The sequence below is a fragment of the Netta rufina genome (assembly GCF_964035555.1).
Source record: "Netta rufina genome assembly, chromosome: Z".
Classification (NCBI taxonomy): Eukaryota; Metazoa; Chordata; class Aves; order Anseriformes; family Anatidae; genus Netta; species Netta rufina.
The window spans coordinates 16,894,989-16,915,411 of NC_140126.1; the positions used below are offsets into that span (position 1 = coordinate 16,894,989).

Below are 20,423 nucleotides of genomic sequence, written 5' to 3' on the forward strand. Positions count from 1 at the left end.
ACACCAGCGGCTGATGAACAGCAGGGCCCTCACAAGCACCCATGTGGGACAGGACGAATCTCACTGTGAAAATATATGTCCTCCTGTCTGGGAGCCCTGCTTTTCCCTTTTGTTTAATAATTTAATTAATAATGATTTTCCCTTAAGAATTGTTTTTTCTTTAAATAAAATATAATGGTGTCAACCTGTGAGTTGTTTCTTTCCTTTTCTTCTTCCTCTCCTCTTCTGAAGAGAGAGAGTGAGAGAGCGGCTGTGGTAAGGTTCAGCTGCCTAGCAAGGTAAAACCACCACATGAGGAGATCAAGTGCACCCGCACTGAGTTTGCCCATGACACCATATCTACATATATATATCTATCACATATGTATCTATTTATCTACATTGTTTCATGACTCACTTTTTATAGCATAGTTCTGGAATAATATTGCTCAGCAAAACTGGTTACCTCTATATTGTATTTTTGTTCCTTTTTGCATCAGCAGTTACAAAAGCCTCATAAGACTGTTTCAGAAGTAAATCACCTTTGGGGAGGCAGGACCTTGCAAATAAGCTCAGGTAAGTGGACTGAACCCCGAAACTGAGAAGTCTCTCAATTTTATCTATTTCTATTGGGCAATCATGGGAAAAGAACAAAAAAAGAAAAAAAAAACTGACAACTTTCTCCTTTATTAGTTTCACTGAGACATTTGTCTTACACTGCCTGTAATAATACGTTGTATTATTATTACTAACGTGTTGTATTACCAGTGAAAAAAATATATTGACCCGAGAAAACTCTCGTTTGGTCTCCAGACAGTTTAAATGCTCTCTGGATTTTCTGAGAATGGTACTTGTACCTGAGAGCATGCCACTGCTACTCTACTCACAGATGGTTAGCATTAAAAAAAATATTTCTTTCCATTTCATATTTCTGATACATGTCACACACACTAAGCTAACACACTGTGTAAAACAACAGTAGATTTTACATTTTTCTACAATAAAACAACTTTTAGGAAGAAAAGAAGTAGCAGTGGTCCACATCCTATCAGGAGCTTATTCCTTTCTTTAACATTGCTCATCTGATTCTGTTTGAATAACAAACAAACATTGGACAAAGGCAATATAACACTCACATATCCTAAAATTAAAAGTGATAGAATTAGATATATTCCTGTAAAATTTCTGCACTTTAATTATTTAACACACACACACACACAAAATTAACCAGCGCAAGAAGGACTGAATAACATTTTCCTTTATCTTCTATGATATTAAATGAGACTAGTTTTAGCAATAAAACATGAATAAGATATTCACAAGCCCTTTCTAGTAGCCTTAGCATTGTTGTATAATATGTTGTTTCTCCCTAAACCTCTATCAAGTCCTTAGTCTTAAATACATAAATTTACAGAGACACGTTCAGGAAATGAAGTCAATCCAAGTAAAACTATCAAATCATACTAAATCAATTAGGTAAACAAACAGCAAAAAGTATAGAACAAACCTTACCAAGTTGTGTGAATTTCTTGGTAAGCATTTGCTTAATTGCCTAAGTTACCATATAAAGCCTTTTCCTTTCTTCATCACAGTTCACTCAGTGTTGGTATAATTAAGTAAGGTCATAAAACATGACATTGTTTCCATGACAGCAAGTGCAAAATTCTTCAAAAGAAGAATTAGCTAATGTTCTCTTGGGACAGGCAATGCAGTGAATTCAACACAATTTGATGCTGATGCAATACTGTCTAGCTTGCTGATAAATGATATTCAGAATATATGCAAATGACTTAGTCCCTTCAGGTGAGCAAGAGATGTCTCTACAGGAGCAGTAATTAATAACTAAAAAGCACTGAAAGGAATGGAAGGATTTCTTGCCTGTAATACTGTTAATTTCCACATTTAAATACAGCTGAATAATTTCAGACAAAGGTGGCAGCCATGTACTTATTGTAACAGTTTTTAAAATAGTTCATTTCTGGTGTGGGATGCTCCTTGTTGCATTGGTTGGATTTAGACATACACGCAGCTCCCTCTGATTGCACACACACAGACACAACCTCTCTGGTTTGGCCACAGGTCCAGCTAGTTGGGGTTTTCCTTCTCTGTTAGCAGAGATGCTTACAAAGTATGTGAAAGTAATATTTCAAGTATAGAATGGCATTTCTCTCAAGATTTCCTGTCAAAATATGGTGAGCTTAATGGAAACCTGCTGCCTAATCATTTCATTGAGTGACCTTGTTCTTACATGAGAAACAGCAAGTGACTTTTCCTTACTCACATTTTCTATGCTGATCACCATTTCATGAGCTTTAACATAACCCCAGGCAATTTTCCAAACTGAAGCAGCCTAGGCTATCTAGTTGCTCCTTGTTCTGCTCACTTTTATGCTCCTAAGAGTTCATACCAGTCTGAGTATCATTGTGACTCCTCCTTAGCATGGAATGGATATACTCTGGGGACTGCCCACAATGATTCCTAGACACCTCTCTTCAGGTGTTTTACTTAAATTAAGATTTATTTTTGCCTATGCATAGCTAAAGTCATATTTTCCCTTGTGTATTCACATAAAATAACTGACAATTAATTTTCTTCATCGTGCTGTGTCCCATCAATCAATATTCCATGACAGTTTTGTCTCTTTAGGGGTTCTTAATGAAGGACGTTATAAAAGAATATTTTGAAAATTAAATCATTATTCGTTTGCAGAGTCCTTCAAAAAATTAGAAAGGAAGGGGAAGGGGAAGGGGAATGGGAAGGGGAAGGGGAAGGGGAAGGGGAAGGGGAAGGGGAAGGGGAAGGGGAAGGGGAAGGGGAAGGGGAAGGGGAAGGGGAAGGGGAAGGGGAAGGGGAAGGGGAAGGGGAAGGGGAAGGGGATGGAAAGGGGAAGGGGAAGGGAAGAGGAAAGGGAAAGGGAAACGGAAGAGGGGAAAAAATACCCGCAGTCTCTATGAATAACATCTGGACCTCAAAGTTTAGAACTCTTTGTTGTTTATGTTTTGTTTTTTTTAATAGACATTGGTCTTTGTTTGAAGCAAGCCATAAACTCAATATTTCTAAACAAAAGCTTTACAGGAAGACATACTTTAGAGATACTTTTTAGTGAAGTGTTGGAAGCTTTTTTTCCTGCTGTTGCTTTGACTTCTTTGAATACTCCTCCTACCTCTCCATCATTTTTCAGCTTATTTACCAGATGTTACACTTACAAACATGGAGTGCTTTCTGAATTAAATGATAAAGTTTAGAAAAGGCCCATTATCTGTGTGAAACTAAAGAATCTGAAACCAGCTCCAACAAACCTAACGTACCCCTCTGGAACAAAAAGTGGATAAAGAATTGGTTGGCTGGTCACAGCCAGAGGGTTGTGGTCAACAGTTCTATAGAGACCAGTCACAAGCAGTGTCCCTCAGGGGTCAGTCTTGGGACCAGTGCTCTTCAACATGTTTCATGATGACATAGATGACGGAACCAAGTGCACCCTCAGCAAGTTTGCAGATGACACCAAGCTGAGTGGTGCAGTCGATACAATAGAGGCAAGGGATGCCATCCAGAGGGACCTGGACAGGCTGGAGAAGTGGGCCCATGAGAACCTAATGAGGTTCAACAAGGCCAAGAGAAAGGTATTGAACTGGGGCAATTCTGGGTACTTATATAGACTGGCCACAGAAGAACTTGAGAGCAGCCTTGCAGAGAAGGACTTGGGGGTTCTACTGGACAAGAAGATGGACATAAGCCAGCAGTGTGCGTATGCAGACCGGAAGGCCAACTGTGTCCTGGGCTGCATTAAAAAGGGGGTGGCCAGAGAGGGAGGTGATTGTCCCCCTCTACTCTGCGCTTGTGAGACCCCAACTGGAATACTGCGTGCAGGCCTAGGGCCCCCAGCCCAAAAAGGATGTGGAACTCTTGAAACGGGTCCAGAGGAGGGCCACTAAGATGATCAGAGAGCTGGATCACCTCTCCTGTGCAGAAAGGTTGAGGGAACTGGGCTTGTTTAGCTTGGAGAACAGAAGGCTCCGGGAAGACCTCAATGCAGCCTTCCAGTACTTGAAGAGAGTGTATAAATAGGAGGGGAAATGCCTGTTTACATATGTTGATAGTGATAGGACAAGGGGGAATGGTTTTAAAGTAAGACAGGGGAAATTTAGGTTAGATATTAGAAGAAAGTTTTTCTCTCAGAGGGTGGTGAGGCACTAGAACAGGTTGCTCAGAGAGGCTGTGGATGCCCCATCCCTGAAGGCATCCAAGGCCAGGCTGGATGAGGCTCTGGGCAGCCTACTCTAGTGGTTGGCAACCATGCCCAGAGCAGGGAGGTGGAACTAGGTGATCTTTAAGGTTCTTTTCAACCCATGCCATTCTATGATTCTATGAAAGCACTTCTTTCAAAAAAGTTGCTATAATAGAATTTAGAAAACAATACAAATGCTAAGTATGTACTTCGATATTTGGAACTAAACTTGACCAAGTAATAAGCATGATACATTTAAATATTGGCTATTTATAGAGGCATGCAGTGGTCTAGATTGCTTTCACACCAGAAGTATATTTTTTCCACCAACTTTGCTGGACTGGAAAACATTGTGGAAAATTGTGTTCCAGGCCCTTCACCAGGGCTATGAAGCTGGTGAAGAGCCTGAAACGCAAGTCCTATGAGGAGCAGCTGAGGGAACTGGGGTTGTTCAGTCTGGAGAAGAGGAGGGTCAGGAGAGATCTTATTGCTGTCTACAAATCAACAACGTTGTTTCTGAAAATGCTTTTTATTGCTATAGCTTCCTTGGTGCAGGTATGGTTGCCACACACCACTCAGGGAGAAAGCTAAGGATACCTTATTGCTCTCTCCAACTCCTTGAAAGGAAGGTGTGGGGAGCTGGGGGTTAGCCTCTTCTCACAGATAACTGGTGATAGGACAAGAGGGAAAGGCCTTAGGCTGTGCCAGGGGAGGTTCAGGTTGGAAATTAGGCGACATTTCTTCTCAGAAAGAGCAGTCAGGCATCGGGACGGATTGCCCAGGGTGGAGTCACTGTCCCTGGGGGTGTTCAAGGAAAGGCTGGATGTGGTGCTTGGGGACATGGTTTAGGGGTGGTACTGTTGTTAGGGGGTGGTTGGTCCAGATGATTTTGGAAGTCTTTTCCAACCTCTATGATTCTATGGTTCTGAGATTTCTTTTTGACCAGCAGCAAAATACTCCAAAGAAGCTTTGACTGAAAAAATAAAACTCTACTGAGAAATCATGCACTATTAAACATTAACTGCTATGTTACAGCTGTTTAAACAGAAAGAACCAGTTTTTGACAAATAACCTAATCAATAACACAAACTTAGTTTTTATCTTTTGTATTACCAATATATTAGTCATTTTGTTCCTTGTTGGGATACTTGACACAATAAAAACAGCTAGTTTCCATTGAATTATAATGTTCACCTGTTTTTCAAGCTTTAATTCAACTTTTATATGTTAACAGATAGATATAGATATATAAAAATAATAAATATTGCAAATATTTAACAGCCCAACACATACAGTGCTTTTTGCTTTAGCAAATAGCAAAATGTACCAAAGCTTGCTAGGCATGGAACAGGTTAGTTATTCATACAGGATATTAAAAGCTGCTATTATGAATTATGAAGCCAGTCCTCCAGTCCTATTTTTGTACATATTGAAAATACACTGCTAATTAACAGAACTCAAATTGCTCTATATGACTTAAAATTCTTTTTTTTTTTTTTTGTATTGTTTTCACAGTATCGTATTGTACTTGAGTGCAGTTGCACGAATCACACGTTAGAATAGAAGTGTGATTGTGAAGTTGATGTGTTCAACAACATTTGCCTCAATTTGTGTTCTGCTCTTTGTATATTCTCTTCTGATCTTTCCAACACTACAGCAAGGGAGAGCTAGGGCAAGCTGCAAATGAATGAGGAAATCTCACTCCAGTTTCCAGGCAACGCTGAAAAGTGTAATGACTGTGCAGCATGCTGTTCGTTGTTCCAAAAGGTGTTACAACTCACAATTGATGTTATTTTTAATTTCAATTATGTCTGTTTCTTCCACATCATGTATTTAAATTCACCTTGGTGGTTTTTTTGTTTGTTTTGTTGTTATTGTTTGTTTGTTTGTTTCCCTATCCATCATAGTAGAGAATATCTTTGTTCTAAAATACTGCTTGTTGGTATAAATCAGTGCAGCCACTCCTCAAAGAAAGTCCTTTTATAAAAGTCTATCACAAAACTGAAAGAAAAGGCAAAGGATACCCAAGTAGTCATGCCAGCTCTAGAACTTGTTTCTCACTTGACTCAGATGGATCAGAGAATACACACTGAACAGTAATAAGGATACCCATTCTGAATGAATATAGTCTTACATTATTTGATGAAACTTACCCTAAAATAAACCAAACGACCTGAATCAAGACTATTTAAACTAGATGAGAATAGTCCAAATATTTAAGATATAAAATTGGAATGCAAACAACATTAAAGTTTTTTATTAGTAATCAGTCCAAATTAATATGCTATATAGTATTATATGGTAATAAATACTACATTATTGTATACATGGCCCTTGGCAACCTGCTTGGGGTGTCCCTGCTTGAGCAGGGCATTGGACCACATGGCTTCCAGAGGTCTCTGCTAGTCTCAGTCATTCTGGGATTCTGTAATTAATTTTGATTAACTTCCTGGAGTGTTCCTGTCCACTCTATTGTACACATCAAGCAACATCCAACCCAGGCAAACAGAATTTCTAAAAACTAACAAATCATAGCTGTTGAAGATCTTCCACAAAGATGATCTTAACTGTGCTATTAATAGTAGTAGAATATTTACTTCTGCCCAGTTGCAACAGATTTTCAATCAGTACATATGGAAGTGTGTATTTTTGTAGTGACATACATTTATATCATTTTTGAGTATTAGTACATAAATACATTAATGTATTGATGTATAGAAAGCTATAAAAAACAACAACAACAACAACAAAAAAAGCAAAGCCCTTGTTTCTTCTCCCAGATTAAATAAATATCTATACAATAAGTCATTGCATCCAGGGCATTTATTCCTCAAGCACATGGAATTGTGAGCTCAGCTCATGAAAGAAGAGCTGCTCAGAGCCACCAATGTTATGTCACTCCTTGCAGGAAGGGACACTTGGCCTCTAAGTGATCTCTAACATGAGCAAACTCTACAGCCTTCTAGCCTTCTGGCAACATACCACCCACACCCTGGTCTTACATGTTCAGACCTGGGCCTCCTCTGGCATCCTTGGTCTGTAATTTCTGAAAGCAGTAAAGCTCAAAGCACAATAAAATCTTCCTGCTCTGTTATTTATGCTGCATTAAATGGACGAGAAAAATAAGTTTGCGAGGAAATTGTTGATTTTGCCATGCTGATGTTAATTCAATCCATTTGTTCTCTCTCCCGCCCCTACATCCCCTACCCCAAAACCCCAATAAAATAACATGGCTACATTGTTCATGAGGAAATCTCATGAACCTCATGAATCTCATGAATGTTCTAAGTTTGTCAGAAATAACCATAGGTAGCTTATGTTTTCTGAACTAAATTGTTTCTATAGCCAGATTGGCAGTTTCTAAATGTATGGAGTGTTATGAAAAAGGAAAATGTAAATTCAAAGCTGTACAGCAATATACCAGAGTAATTTTAACATATCTGGAAATAGTCTCAGGATAAAATTCACTTCAACATCACCAACAAACCAATTTTGTTTAATTACACTTCAACATGCAAATGATTTATTTGTTCTTTTTCTCTCCCTCCCTTTGATGTTTCTTTTTAAAATTTGTCCCTCCCTTTCATTCCCAATTTATTATTTTAGTCCATATGGGTTAATTTCACCCTCATGTCCCCATGCATAGTGAAAAATTATTGTTCATGCCCTTGGAGTTGTTTAAAGCATTATGAAATGTAATCTACATTTAAGAAAACAAGATTTACATTTCTGGTGGACTTAGGAGATGGAAAAAGTTTATTTATGAAATCGAACCTTCCCTTCCCTTCCCTTCCCTTCCCTTCCCTTCCCTTCCCTTCCCTTCCCTTCCCTTCCCTTCCCTTCCCTTCCCTTCCCTTCCCTTCCCTTCCCTTCCCTTCCCTTCCCTTCCCTTCCCTTCCCTTCCCTTCCCTTCCCTTCCCTTCCCTTCCCTTCCCTTCCCTTCCCTTCCCTTCCCTTCCCTTCCCTTCCCTTTTGCTCCAGAGCACAGAGACAAAGCTAATTTTAATTGTATTCCAAGTTCTAATAGCTAATTTGAGTTTGTTAAGTTCAAATCCTTTTGCTTTTGAAATCCATTGTTTTTTACATTCTCTTCAGAGTGAAACAACTTTAAAATATTTGATCTCCAGAAGAATCTCAGTACTGTAATATTTGCATTGCTTCAGCATGATTTTTTTATCTTTGCTACCATGCAAGTGTCACTACCTTGCATTGGAAGAAAAATATTTTGTGCCTCTATTGTTGCTATAAAACCTGTTAGAATAAGGGCCTTTTATTTTACTATCTTCGCAACATGATCTTGTTTTCAGAACTGTGGCAAGAGATTCATTTCTTCATACAGTTTCGATGAGGGCTCTGCACAAATTCAGAGGTCTAACAGGCCTACAGTTGCAGAAGTAGAGCACATTAGGGTCTTGAGAAAATTAGAACACCTACAATTTCCAAGTGATATCAGACTACAAAAAAAGTTGTTTTCTTTGATACATTCCTCTTAACCCTTTAACTACAGAATGACTCACAACTCATATGACAGATACTTCACTGCATGTCAATGTTATTTGCAAGAAATACTCCAATAAGTGGAGGGGTTGTGAAGCCCTATTCAATGCTGCCTATTCAGGCAGATCTATTTAATTTAAAAAAATTTAAAAAATTTTAACGAATTCTATCTCTTAAGGATTCACAAGACACTGCGCTTAAACTGACAGTTTGCAAAATAATTGACTAAAAAAATTACTTTCAGTGACACATTCCTGAAGATTCATAAAGTATATATCCTTTACATATATTCATCAGCACCAAGATAAGTTTGGCATTGTAATATAGCCTCTGAATGGAGTAGAGAGTTCTGAGAAGTCTTAAATGACTCATCCAAAAACAACCTTGACAAAAATAAATAAATAAATAAAATGATGTATGGTAGGAACATTGCGAAAATTGTATTTTTGGGAAGCACGCTCTTTTAAAGGATCTCAGTTTCCAAGCTGGTTTAAGAGATCCTTGCACAGGTCATAGAAAAGGCTATACCATTGTCCTGACAAATTCCGATGAAAACATAAGATTATTACCAGCAAAATCTGACATCTTCTCCTTTCTTTCTTACTTCCATGTACTGCAGTGTGGGACATGGAGGTTCTGGAAGAATCACTGATGAACCATTGACTTTCCTACATGGAATGAAGGTGGCATAATACAACCACAATGCCCTTTCTGTTGAGATATTTTTTACGCATTGAAAGATGCAGTCAATCTTGAACTCAGAATGCTTCAGCCTTAGTGTTACTTTTTAAATTGCTAACACTTATCATATTTAACTTCTCTGATATTCATTGATTTTATTTATGCAAATCACCACATGCTTTAATATTGTTGCTCTTGGCAAGTCATCACTTGGAAGGCCAAAGGCTTGGTGTTATCACAGCTGCTCCTACAGTACTGCCACCAAATATTACAAACTCCTGTGTGACTATGCTTGTAACTAATTCTCTGATACATAAGCCTCATACAGCCACTGAATATACATATATGCAACGCAAAAGAGAACCATATGTAAGGTTTCCAGTCTGTGACTGTCACAAGAAGTAATACTTAAGTACATAATTGCACTCAAATAATTGTTTTGTGGCTGGAGCATCTAACTTTGCCCTCTTTTACATACTTTGCAGTCCTCTGAAATGAGTGATACTGTTTTGAACTAACACTAAAAAGTTTAAAATATTTCTTCTGTAGTAAATTCTTTTTTTATTTGGGAAAAGAGCTCATTGTGAAGTCAGTTCTTAGGCTTTTTAATTAATATTTTCTGTGATCTTGCTGGATTTCCACATTTAATTATGTGGTCTAATCTATTTCCTATGACCGCATGCATTTGCACAAGTCATTTTATTCTTCCTTTTGATTATGCAATGTGCTACATGCTATGGTTGTAAATTAACACCTTTCTAGAATTAAATGTCTGTGACTGTACCTATGAAAATACAGCAGACAATAAAGGTTCTTGCAGCTGCAGAGCAAGATTCTGGAAAGACTGGAATAAAACAGCTAGCTGTTTTGATTTTGTGAACAATCCCATCCCCAGAAGAAAACTACATGTGCACAAAGCTAGATGACTTATTTATTTGAATATAACTGGATAATTATTATATTAAAATGGACATCAGAAATATCTACTTTTCCTTTAACTTATTTAATAAAGAAGATAAGAGAGATAAATTTGTGTCTTAAAGAACACTATCAAAGTTCTTGGATATGCCAGCTAGCCTGGCCCATAAAGCAAATATACATAATTGTACATCATACATTGTTAAACACTAAGACAATTTAAAGCATTCCAAAGCTTACTTAAATAATCTATATTCCATAAATGTGCAGTCTGCAATAAATCAACATCATGTTCTTAGTCAGGAACATACTTGTGGAGCACCTGTCACAGTGAAATTGTAACTGATTAGCTGTATCTGAAATAAGAAGAATATTTACTGAGTACTGATAAATTTGATACACTGAATAACACAGACAAGATATGTACATATTTTTGTTAAAGAACTGAATGAAAAGACTTTGCAAAGGTATGACATTGAAATTAATGGGTAGATGTGGAATGTTTTCTGGGAGGGGAGCAATCAACGAACAGAGAAGCACAGTACGTGTAGTGTCGTGCCATCTCTGATGAAGGAGAAAGAAAAAAAGATGGCTTGCTGAACTTTAAGGGTATAGAAAATGGAAATTCAAAACCCACTATACATTTATTAAACATACTGATATACATCGTATAAAATAGTAGAGATTTACAAGATTATTACCTAAAATTTCGCAGCAAGGGAAGATGTCAATATTACCAATATTATTTTGTCACCAAGAACAAAACATTAGTTGAGCATGAGTGAAAGGACACGTCTGGCAGTGCATCCCACCACCAATGAGAGACCACACCACTGCAAAGCAGTCCAAGCACCAGCAACTTGCTCCAGCTACAGGCAGTTCTAGGATTGGCCGTTTTCCCCAGATCAGGACAGAAAGAAGCCTTCTGCTAACAAACAATTCACTGTACATCTGCATAAACCAGAAGTCTGTCAGTACTTTGCCCATTGACAGAAGAAAACTTCCTTTTTCCAGTCAACAGTTGCACCTCATGGGACTAGTACCTTGCCAGACTGAGATGCTGAAACACCTCTCCCACTCTGCTTTCTCAGTTGTATTCATTCCCTATGTTGAAATGAACTCTTAAAAACGTTAAGCTCAGTGTCCTCCTCAAACATCAATGAAAATAATAATAATAATAAAGGTACTTGGTACCAGATGAAAGAAGTATAAAATAAACAACCAAAAAGTTCATTCATGAGAAAAAGAAGAAATTTCATTAGAGTTAAAAATAGAGCAAAACCTACAAATCCTGAAGAAGCTGAAGCTCTTCAAGAATGTGTGAAAGGAATAGATGGGTAGTTGTTAGATTGTGTTAAAGAAGTTTTAAGAATATGTATTCCTAGAAGAAAGTCATATACTAGTAATACGAATTGTAACAAGAAATTAAAAAGGAAAACAAATTTCTTAAACTTTTATGACACATTTGAAATGAGGAGGTTGCATACAAGTAACTACAGAATATCTGTTCAATCTTTAATATAAAGCCAAGGTACAGTGATGTTCAGATTCAAAACTGAGGAAAAGGCTACCAATTTCAGCTTGAATAAAAGCACTGAAGATGCTTCAAACTGCAGAACAGACAGGATTGCAAGAACTGTGGAAAGAATAAATAACTTGTTTTACCAAACACAAAGAAAACAGTAAAATACACATGCAAAATGGAAGTGAAGACAGCAAGTTTGCAAAACGCAGAGTGATCCAACAAGAAGCAACATGCGAGACTGCTTGAGCATAGTTTTCTAAGATGTTATACTGTAAGCTAATAAAATGGTTCTATAAAAGGTACAATATCTTTTTGTAAAATTCATAAAAACAATACAGAAGTTGGAGAATTTGTCATGCTGGAAGGGTACCAGAGTTAAAACCTTTGCAGTCACACCTAGTAGCTTTCAATATAATATAAGATATCATGAAAATTTGTGGATGCAAAAACACTCTTACAGAGTAGTTCTTTGCATTTGAGGTTAAAAAAAAAAAAAAAAAAAAAAAGAGAGAGAGAGAGAGAGAGAAATGGAAGTAGAACTGCAGGAACCAGGAACTCAGTTCTATTTATGATAAATTATTTATAATTTATATTAAATTCTGTCCAATACAGAACATGACATTAAAAAACAGATCAGACTATGCCATGGCATAGCACTTCAGCTTTTAAAATTTTCCAAGAAATTCAAGATCTACCAGGTACATCATTCAGAAAGGCTCAAACAGTTGAGATGGGTTTTATTTCAGAAACAGAGATGCAATGGGTGCTCTATAGAAGAAAAATCTTTTACTAGCTAATCTACCTAGACAATTTATTGGATTTCTGAAGTGTTTTTTGGGTTTCTTTTACAATACCATCCAGAGTTCTACTCTAACATGACTCCCATTTGGGATGATGCCTTTGCTTCTTCCTTTATGGGGAAATGGATTGTATTCTTATCTTTATCTGTCTCTCCTCAGCTTTGAGCTGTGGAAACAGTATCATTCCTGTTTGGCAGAAAAAATAAATTCCTCTCAGTAGTTAAAACCACTGTGCAGCATCCTCAGCTTACTGCAAGCCATTCTGTATCTACTGGACAGCATCATATTCCCCTACCTCATTCTTCACCTCTGCCCCATCAATCCAAGGATATGTGTTCCCAGACTCCATCAAATACACAAACTGTATTTGCAAGCTTGTTGTTGTACATGAGGATATATGTATGATATATTATCATACATATTTGCAATGTCTCTGTGACAATACCATCAATACATTATTTTCTGGAAATAATTCATGCATCCTTTATTTATACTACTATGGGATCTTCACTGCATATCATCCAGAAAAGCAGTAGATCAATCTAAAAAGTGTGCAAAACAGTGGAAGAGAGTTCACTAATATGTCAGTTGTTGCCTTGATTAAAACTTTATTTGGTCAGTTGATCTAGAAAGCATGAATAAAACTTAAGTGAGAAAAATCAAAGAATCAAACTCAGAAAAAAAAAAAAAAAGTTCTCATAAAATTAGGAAAAATATGCCGCAGTCTAGCTAGTCTGAAACAGTCTTCAAAAAAATCCACTGAAAAAAAAATCCACTGAAGTTTGAACTACTCTGCAAAATTCCCTAGAATGTTTCAGCTGTTAATATAGAGTATACACTGCTGAGTATTTTATACACATCATTCCCCATGCATGTATACATTACATTATCCTTCCCCAATGTTCTTAGCAGTTATCATCCTATCCTACTTTGGTTGGTCTTCCTTTTCCAATACTTTTCATACACCAATTTCATACACAATTCATTTGCCTGAGAAGCATTGAGTAGTGAAGGAAAGAAAAACATAGACATACATTAAAAGTTTTTGAAGAAAATGCGCTTTGAAAATTAGAAGAAGATATAGTAAGAAAAAGACTATACTGAAGTTATTCCAAAATGAAACTACAGTTTAGTACAGTTTCAGCATAAATACATTGCATCCAGCCAGAGAACCACATCAGGTTAGGCAGACTTCAGAACAGCAAAATGTTTGTAACTAACACTTTTGAATTTTTTTTGTACTTTGTACTTACCGCTAAAACTGAATGAAAAGATGTTGTGAAATAAAAATAAACAAGAGACCTGAGTTTATCAATACCCTTATGCCTGCTACACATTCCTGAAACTTAAAATGGCACACCCTACCCATATCTATCTAAACTATTTCTACGGCATCTATTGTTGTCATACGTCAGCGCCAAAGTCAATGTAAAAATATTTACTATGGGTGGGAACAAAGGTTGGCTGAATTCAAATGAAAGTACTACCTATAAAGGGGTACATAATTGCATTTTTACAGTCAATAAGCATATTAAATGTTTAGGTTTGGGTGTGCACATGAAAAAAAAAAAAATCTAACAAAATATAGAAACCCCAAACATCAAAAAGTGAGCCTCAGAAGAGCTAGAGAAGGGACAGAGATATCAAAGGGGAAGAATAACAAAGAAATCACGATAACCAAACCCACTTTATGTAATAAAAAGAATGTTATTTATCACTATTTACTCTATTTGAATACACACACAAAAATAAATCCCAAGGGGAGCAAATATTCTGTCCAAAACTATATAGACATTAGATAAAAAAATACTATCATTTGAACATTTTGTGTTCACACAGAAAGATTAAGGCAACAGATAATAAAATGCCAAAAATAAAAAAAATTAAGCGCATGCAAGTGATGACTTCATACTTTCAATTAAATAGATTTAATTTAGTTGCTATGTTGCACTGACGTTACTAGCTTGCTCCAAATATTTATACTTCTTGCTTCTCCTTCCTTCCCTACAGAAAGGAATTTTTCATGGAAAATAAAGGAAAGCTGACTTCCCACGAGTTGCTAAATCCGTATGGTTTAAAGTATCTAAACATCCTTCCACAGACCTTTGGACGTGTCACACACACTGATTGTTCACACAGCTGGGGAAGAGTCAAGTCTCCCTCCCACAGATCCCAGTCTGCATGATCCCACCCTAATGACCACCCATGCCAAACTGCACCAGGCAGCAGGTGGCTAGAAAAGGCATGGAAATAGCCAACCAAGAGAATTCAGAAATCAAACTTGTCAAGCACGCACCAGAAGAGTTAACTTATCTTGTTTATATCTTGTTGTAATATGTGCTGCTCCATCACTACGCTAAGCATACCTCGAATCATTATGACTGCTTTTACACTAATTCAATATAATGCAGATTTCTGAGGAACTTGAATTGATTTTGAGTGTATTTGAATTCCTGGTCACAAAGCTTTGAAACACTTGATTCTTTCCAGTTGTTTCCTATGGACTGCCACTGTCTGTAGACTGACAGTGGTCCAGGCCAACTGCATCCTGGGCTGCATCAACAGAGGAGTGGCCAGCAGGAGGAGGGTGGTGATTGTTCCCTCTGTTCTGCCCTTGTGAGGCCCCACCTGGAGTGCTGCATCCAGGTCTGAGGCCCCCAGCACAACAAGGATGTAGGGCTGTTAAAGCAGGTCCTGAGGAGGGCCACAAAGATGATCAGAGGGCTGGAGCACCTCTCCTATGAAGACAGGCTGAGAGCTGGGAATGCTCCGCCTACAGAAAAGAAGACTCCGGGGTGACCTCACTGCAGCTTTTCAGTATTTGAAGGTGAGTTATAAAAAAAGATGGAGAGCTCCATCAGATAATGACAGAACAAGGGGGAGTGGGTTTAAACTAAGACAGGGGAGATTTAGATTAGATATTAGGAGAAAATTCTTCACTCAGAGGGTGGTGAGGCACAGGCTGCCCAGAGAAGTCATGGATGCCCCATCCTTGGAGGTGTTCAAGGTAGGCTGGATAGGGCTTTGGGCAACCTGGTCTGGTGGGTGGTGTCCCTGCCAATGGCAGGGGTTTGGAACTGGGTGATCTTTAAGGTCTCTTACAACCCGAACCATTCTGTGATTCTAGAATTTCAAAATGAGTTAACTGGTTTTAATTTCATAGTTATAATTCCAGCAAGATTAGCTGTAACACTCTCTGAAATGGTAAATTATTCCAAAATTTCTGCATCAAAAATGAAGATCCCATGTAACTCTACTATTTAGTCTCCTGTTTCAACTTGCTCTAAGTGCAGCATTTTTCCCCTCTAAACACCTAGAATTAGTAATTGGGAAGTTTTTCTGACAACTATTAAATGCATTCAGAGTTACAGGTAGGTAACAACAAAGAAGAATGGGAAGGAGAGGAGAGCTCAAAATGTCTGAGGCTACCAGACTTTCAACTCAGATGAATTCTGTGTTGAAAGAAACATTAGCAAATTTCCCATTACACTCTTACAAGTGAAATCAAATTATATAACCACCTTTCTGAATGCAGTACACTGAGGCCTTTTATTAAGTTATTAATAAAAATAATGAAAAACTATGAAGTCACACCTTTCTGAAAAAAAACAACTCCTTCAGAGAGAAAACTTACATAAATGGCCTCACCCATTTCTTAAGAACTCCTAGCAAGTGTCTCAAGATACGGTTTTGAGAACCAACAGTTCAACTTTTCTGGAAAGGTAAACCATAGAGCTTCTCACAGAGATAATAAAGGCTTACATACATCAACCTTTTAAATCACAAGTAGTTACAACCTCTTTTATGCATACACCATCACCCCACAGTATTAAATGGACCTGTTCATGAACATTGCATCTTATGGTTGAATACCTCATCACATTAACAACAAATGAAGGCATTTTGACAGTTCATAACCAAGTCATTTGTGCAGTCTGAATTTATGCAGACTGAATATTCCTGTCACATGATTAAGATTATTAACTCTTTTATTCATGTTAACAGGATAATAGTCACATAATACAGTAAATGCATTTTGGTGTCAGAAGTTTGACATCCCAAGCCACTGCAGGAGGAGAGCTGCAGGCCTCATGAAAGAAACGAAGAACTGGGTTGTTAGAAGAACTCATCAGCCTACCTCCCACTCCCTGTATCTGTATGTCATTTTGCATTCAGGGAGTTATGTATCAGATAAATGAGTTGTTCTCATGCACTAGACCTGTTCTGGCTGTATTTCATTCACATCATTGCAAAACACGACAATGTCTTTTGTGTTACAAATTTAATTCTTATGTTTGGAACTGTGTGTGTACATATACACATACATATACACCATAAAAAAAATAGCATTCTGAACTAAGTGGTAATTTTGCAAGCTCAAGAAGGTCAGGAATATGATATAAATCGTGTTCCTTTTATTGGTGGCTTCAATAAGATCAATATTAAATTTTTTAATGTTTGTGTGAACAGTGCACTAGACAAAATGCATTTAAATAAAATTATACTTTTTAATACTATGCCAGATTTGCCCTTTCGCATTGCCTGAATCTGCTTGTTCCCTTCATCACTGTTTCTTTCTAATATATTTCCCTTGTCTTCTTGAAATGTCCATAACACAATCACACGATAAATTTCCTCAGTAATCTTTTGACAGACTTACTTTCAGCTTACAACATAAAACAGTTCTGCCCAAATTTGCTTTTCATGTTCCCAATTTACAATTTACAACAATGCATGTTCCCATTTATAGACTTTTATGAAGACCAACAGTTAGAAAACCTTAATATTTTTGCAGATTACGCATAACTGTTAAGGGAAAATGAAGTCTCCTAACTTCATCCAGTTTTCTCTGTTACACACACAGTTACACACTGTGTTACACACACAGTGATCATGCATACTGGTTTCAAAACACAAATTCTTTAAGTAAAAAGGCACACATTTCTCCCACCTCCCTTTCAAGGGTAACACGATCAGAGGAGATCTTGTTACTCTAAACCAGGTCTGTAAATAGCACTCTGAAAAATAGCAGTTATAGTAACTTTTTTTGCTATTGCATTTTAATGTACCATAAACTAAACTTGCTTGCCTTTGATTCATTTTGTCTTAGCTACACATCCATGCACTTTAGTATTCCCTTACCATAACCATCCTTCTCCAGAAACCTTTATTGTTTATTATGCTTCATATATTTATCATTAAATCATTGATTAACCCCAACATTACATCATTTTCCCCTTAAATGTACTTACTGTGATATTTTAACACACTGTACACAAATACATTTTTAGCTGCAAATATGTACATCGTAAAGATTTAGGTACATGTGTATATAAAATGCAATGCTCATAAAAGATATATTCCTATCACATTCCTATGGTGCAGATTTAATTTCAGGCAAATGAAAATAAGCTTGAATAGCATATATCCATTTACTGCTTATAATGAATGATTTACTTTCTATAAATATATTTCACACCCCTCCTTTCTTTACTTTACATTTTATTTGAAAAATAATGGGTAGAAAACCTCATAAGGACAAAAACATAGAAGACATCAAGATATCAGGACTAGTAAAGCAAATAGGAATGTATTATGGAGTTTCAACAATCTGGTATGTATCATTTGAAAAAAAAAAAGTAATGAAATTATACTGCTGTTTTACAGAAGATGGATGCAAAAAAATCACTCTCTTTTTTAGATTTGATCTCAAACACGTGGCTAAGAAATGACTGGCCATTTTAAAAAAAAAATTGTGCTACTGAATCATTTCACAAGGGATTCCCTTCCTGTCTTTCCTTTGTTCATTCTAGCAGCCGGTTTAATAAAGTACTATTTCATAAAAATGTCTATTTCCACTCTGCTTTATCAAGTGCTTCTTAATTTGAATTCTGTTAAGAGATAAACTCCTGCTATCCTGGTTTTGTGTTTAAGGGCAGGGGCTCATTAATAAATTTTATTTATTGACAACGTTAAGTGGCACATTAAATTAGAACAATATGAAGAAGAACAACTCTAGCCTGAACAGCACAGAATCAGAGAAGTACTGTTCCTTCTTAAGACTCCGATTTTTGTTTCTGGGGGAAGGGGAAGCAAATAAATAAATAAATAAATAAAATTGGAGAAGTAAAGTAGATTTGGAAGCAAATATATGTTTTCCTACTTGTCATTTGGAATCTAACTCACTGTATTAAACTTCAGATCAACTCAAGTTAACTTGGTTTACAAATTAGAACTATTTAACTGTCTCTCAACCAGGCAGAATCATGCTGAGATTGAGCAAGCAAAAAAAATCCCTGACACCAAGGAGAGAAATGCTTTATGGAGACAAGTTAACCTGATGTCTCATGACAACCTGCTCAATGCTTACCAGGTATGTGCCACAGTGAAACGCCGCTGCTTTGGTATGTTGCTGTTCAAAAGCATCCTGCGCAAAAGCCTGGGAGAGTTTCGAGGAGAAATAACTGGAGACAAGCGGGGAGAAGCAGATGAAGATTTCCTAGATGTCCTGGACTTCTCATATTTCAACAGGTTTTCCCTCAGGGTCTTCACAAGATCTTCATTTAACCATGGATTTTGGCAGTGAGAATTATCCACTTCAGGAACAGTCAAGGTGTCCGGACTTGTCTGCTGAGCCATGTTTCCCAGATAAGCTTGTTAGTAAGCTCTACTACAACCTAATATCGGTTTGACAGCTTTCCTTTCTATGTCTGCTCCCAAGAATCGTGCAGAGCTCCAGCTCAGCCTATTCTGCTTTCAACATGGTGACGCCTGCCCTCAGCGTCTCTCTACAGATAATGATCTGCAAAGAAAAGAAGCAAGCTAACTCCTTCACAGAAACCTATTAAACATTACCACTTCTCTCACCGTCCTCTTGCCAAAGATCACTTATTAGCTATCATAGCGGGTGAGCACAGGAGGAAGAAACTGCTTTAGCACAGCCTTTGTTGGAGCTATAAAGCTGCCTGCTAAACTATTGGAACTAATGTGCTGCAGCTGCTTGAGTGACTTCTGGTTATGTACATAAAAAGTGCTGGAGGAGGGCTTAAGCATCAGATGTGTGCTCAATTTTGTTTGGTTATTCTTTCCATTTGCTTACTGCTGAACCTTCAGGGAGGCTGAAAGGAGGGGGGAATGCTGAATATCTTCTGTTTTGTGTATGTGTGGGGTTTTTTTGTTTTGTTTTGTTTTTTTTTTTTTTTTTTTTTTTTTTTTTTGTTTTTGTTGTTGTTGTTTTTTGTTTTCTTACAGATTCTATAGTATTTATCTTTGTGGTCCCCATTTACAAATGAAGATTACAAACTTTTACCTCAAACTAACTAGCAAATGCAACAATTAAATAATGCAAAAGGATTGCAGTTCTGCCTTTTCTTCCTGCCCTTTTCCCCTCTCCCTCCCCCTCCCCCATAAAAACCAGGCCAATGACAAACACTTTTCAAATATATTTAGGAACGGCTAATACCTGTTACCTTGCATTTTCCAGAAATACAAAACAAACATGAGGTTAAGAGCTGTACACAGACCAAAATCAGACTATAACAGCTACTAGCATCTATTTAATGAGATGTTCTTAATTCAGTGTACCATCACATCATGACCACTACTTGAACTACAAAGTGCCTTTTTTCTATTCACAGCTGGCAAGGAAACAAACTAATGATATGAAAAGGGAACCTCAGATATACAGAAAAACAAAAGTAATTGCATTTATTTAATCATTGCATACTGCTATTAAATTTCATTTTTGAAATATTTTTAATGCAATTTTGCAAACAAGATAACAGTGTGTTTTCTGATC

At 37.1% G+C, this 20,423-nt stretch overlaps 1 protein-coding gene across 1 annotated transcript in view; it reads right to left on the bottom strand.

The window, feature by feature from the left end:
* PDE4D (phosphodiesterase 4D) overlaps positions 1-19,264 on the bottom strand; it is a gene marked incomplete at its 5' end in the record, with an annotated part of 369,096 nt that extends 349,832 nt beyond the window's left edge. Inside the window, one exon of the mRNA XM_084305637.1 lies at positions 18,996-19,264. Within this exon, the coding sequence (XP_084161763.1) occupies positions 18,996-19,264 (269 nt within the window). The remainder of the gene's footprint in view (positions 1-18,995) is intronic.
* Positions 19,265-20,423: the final 1,159 nt, after the last annotated feature.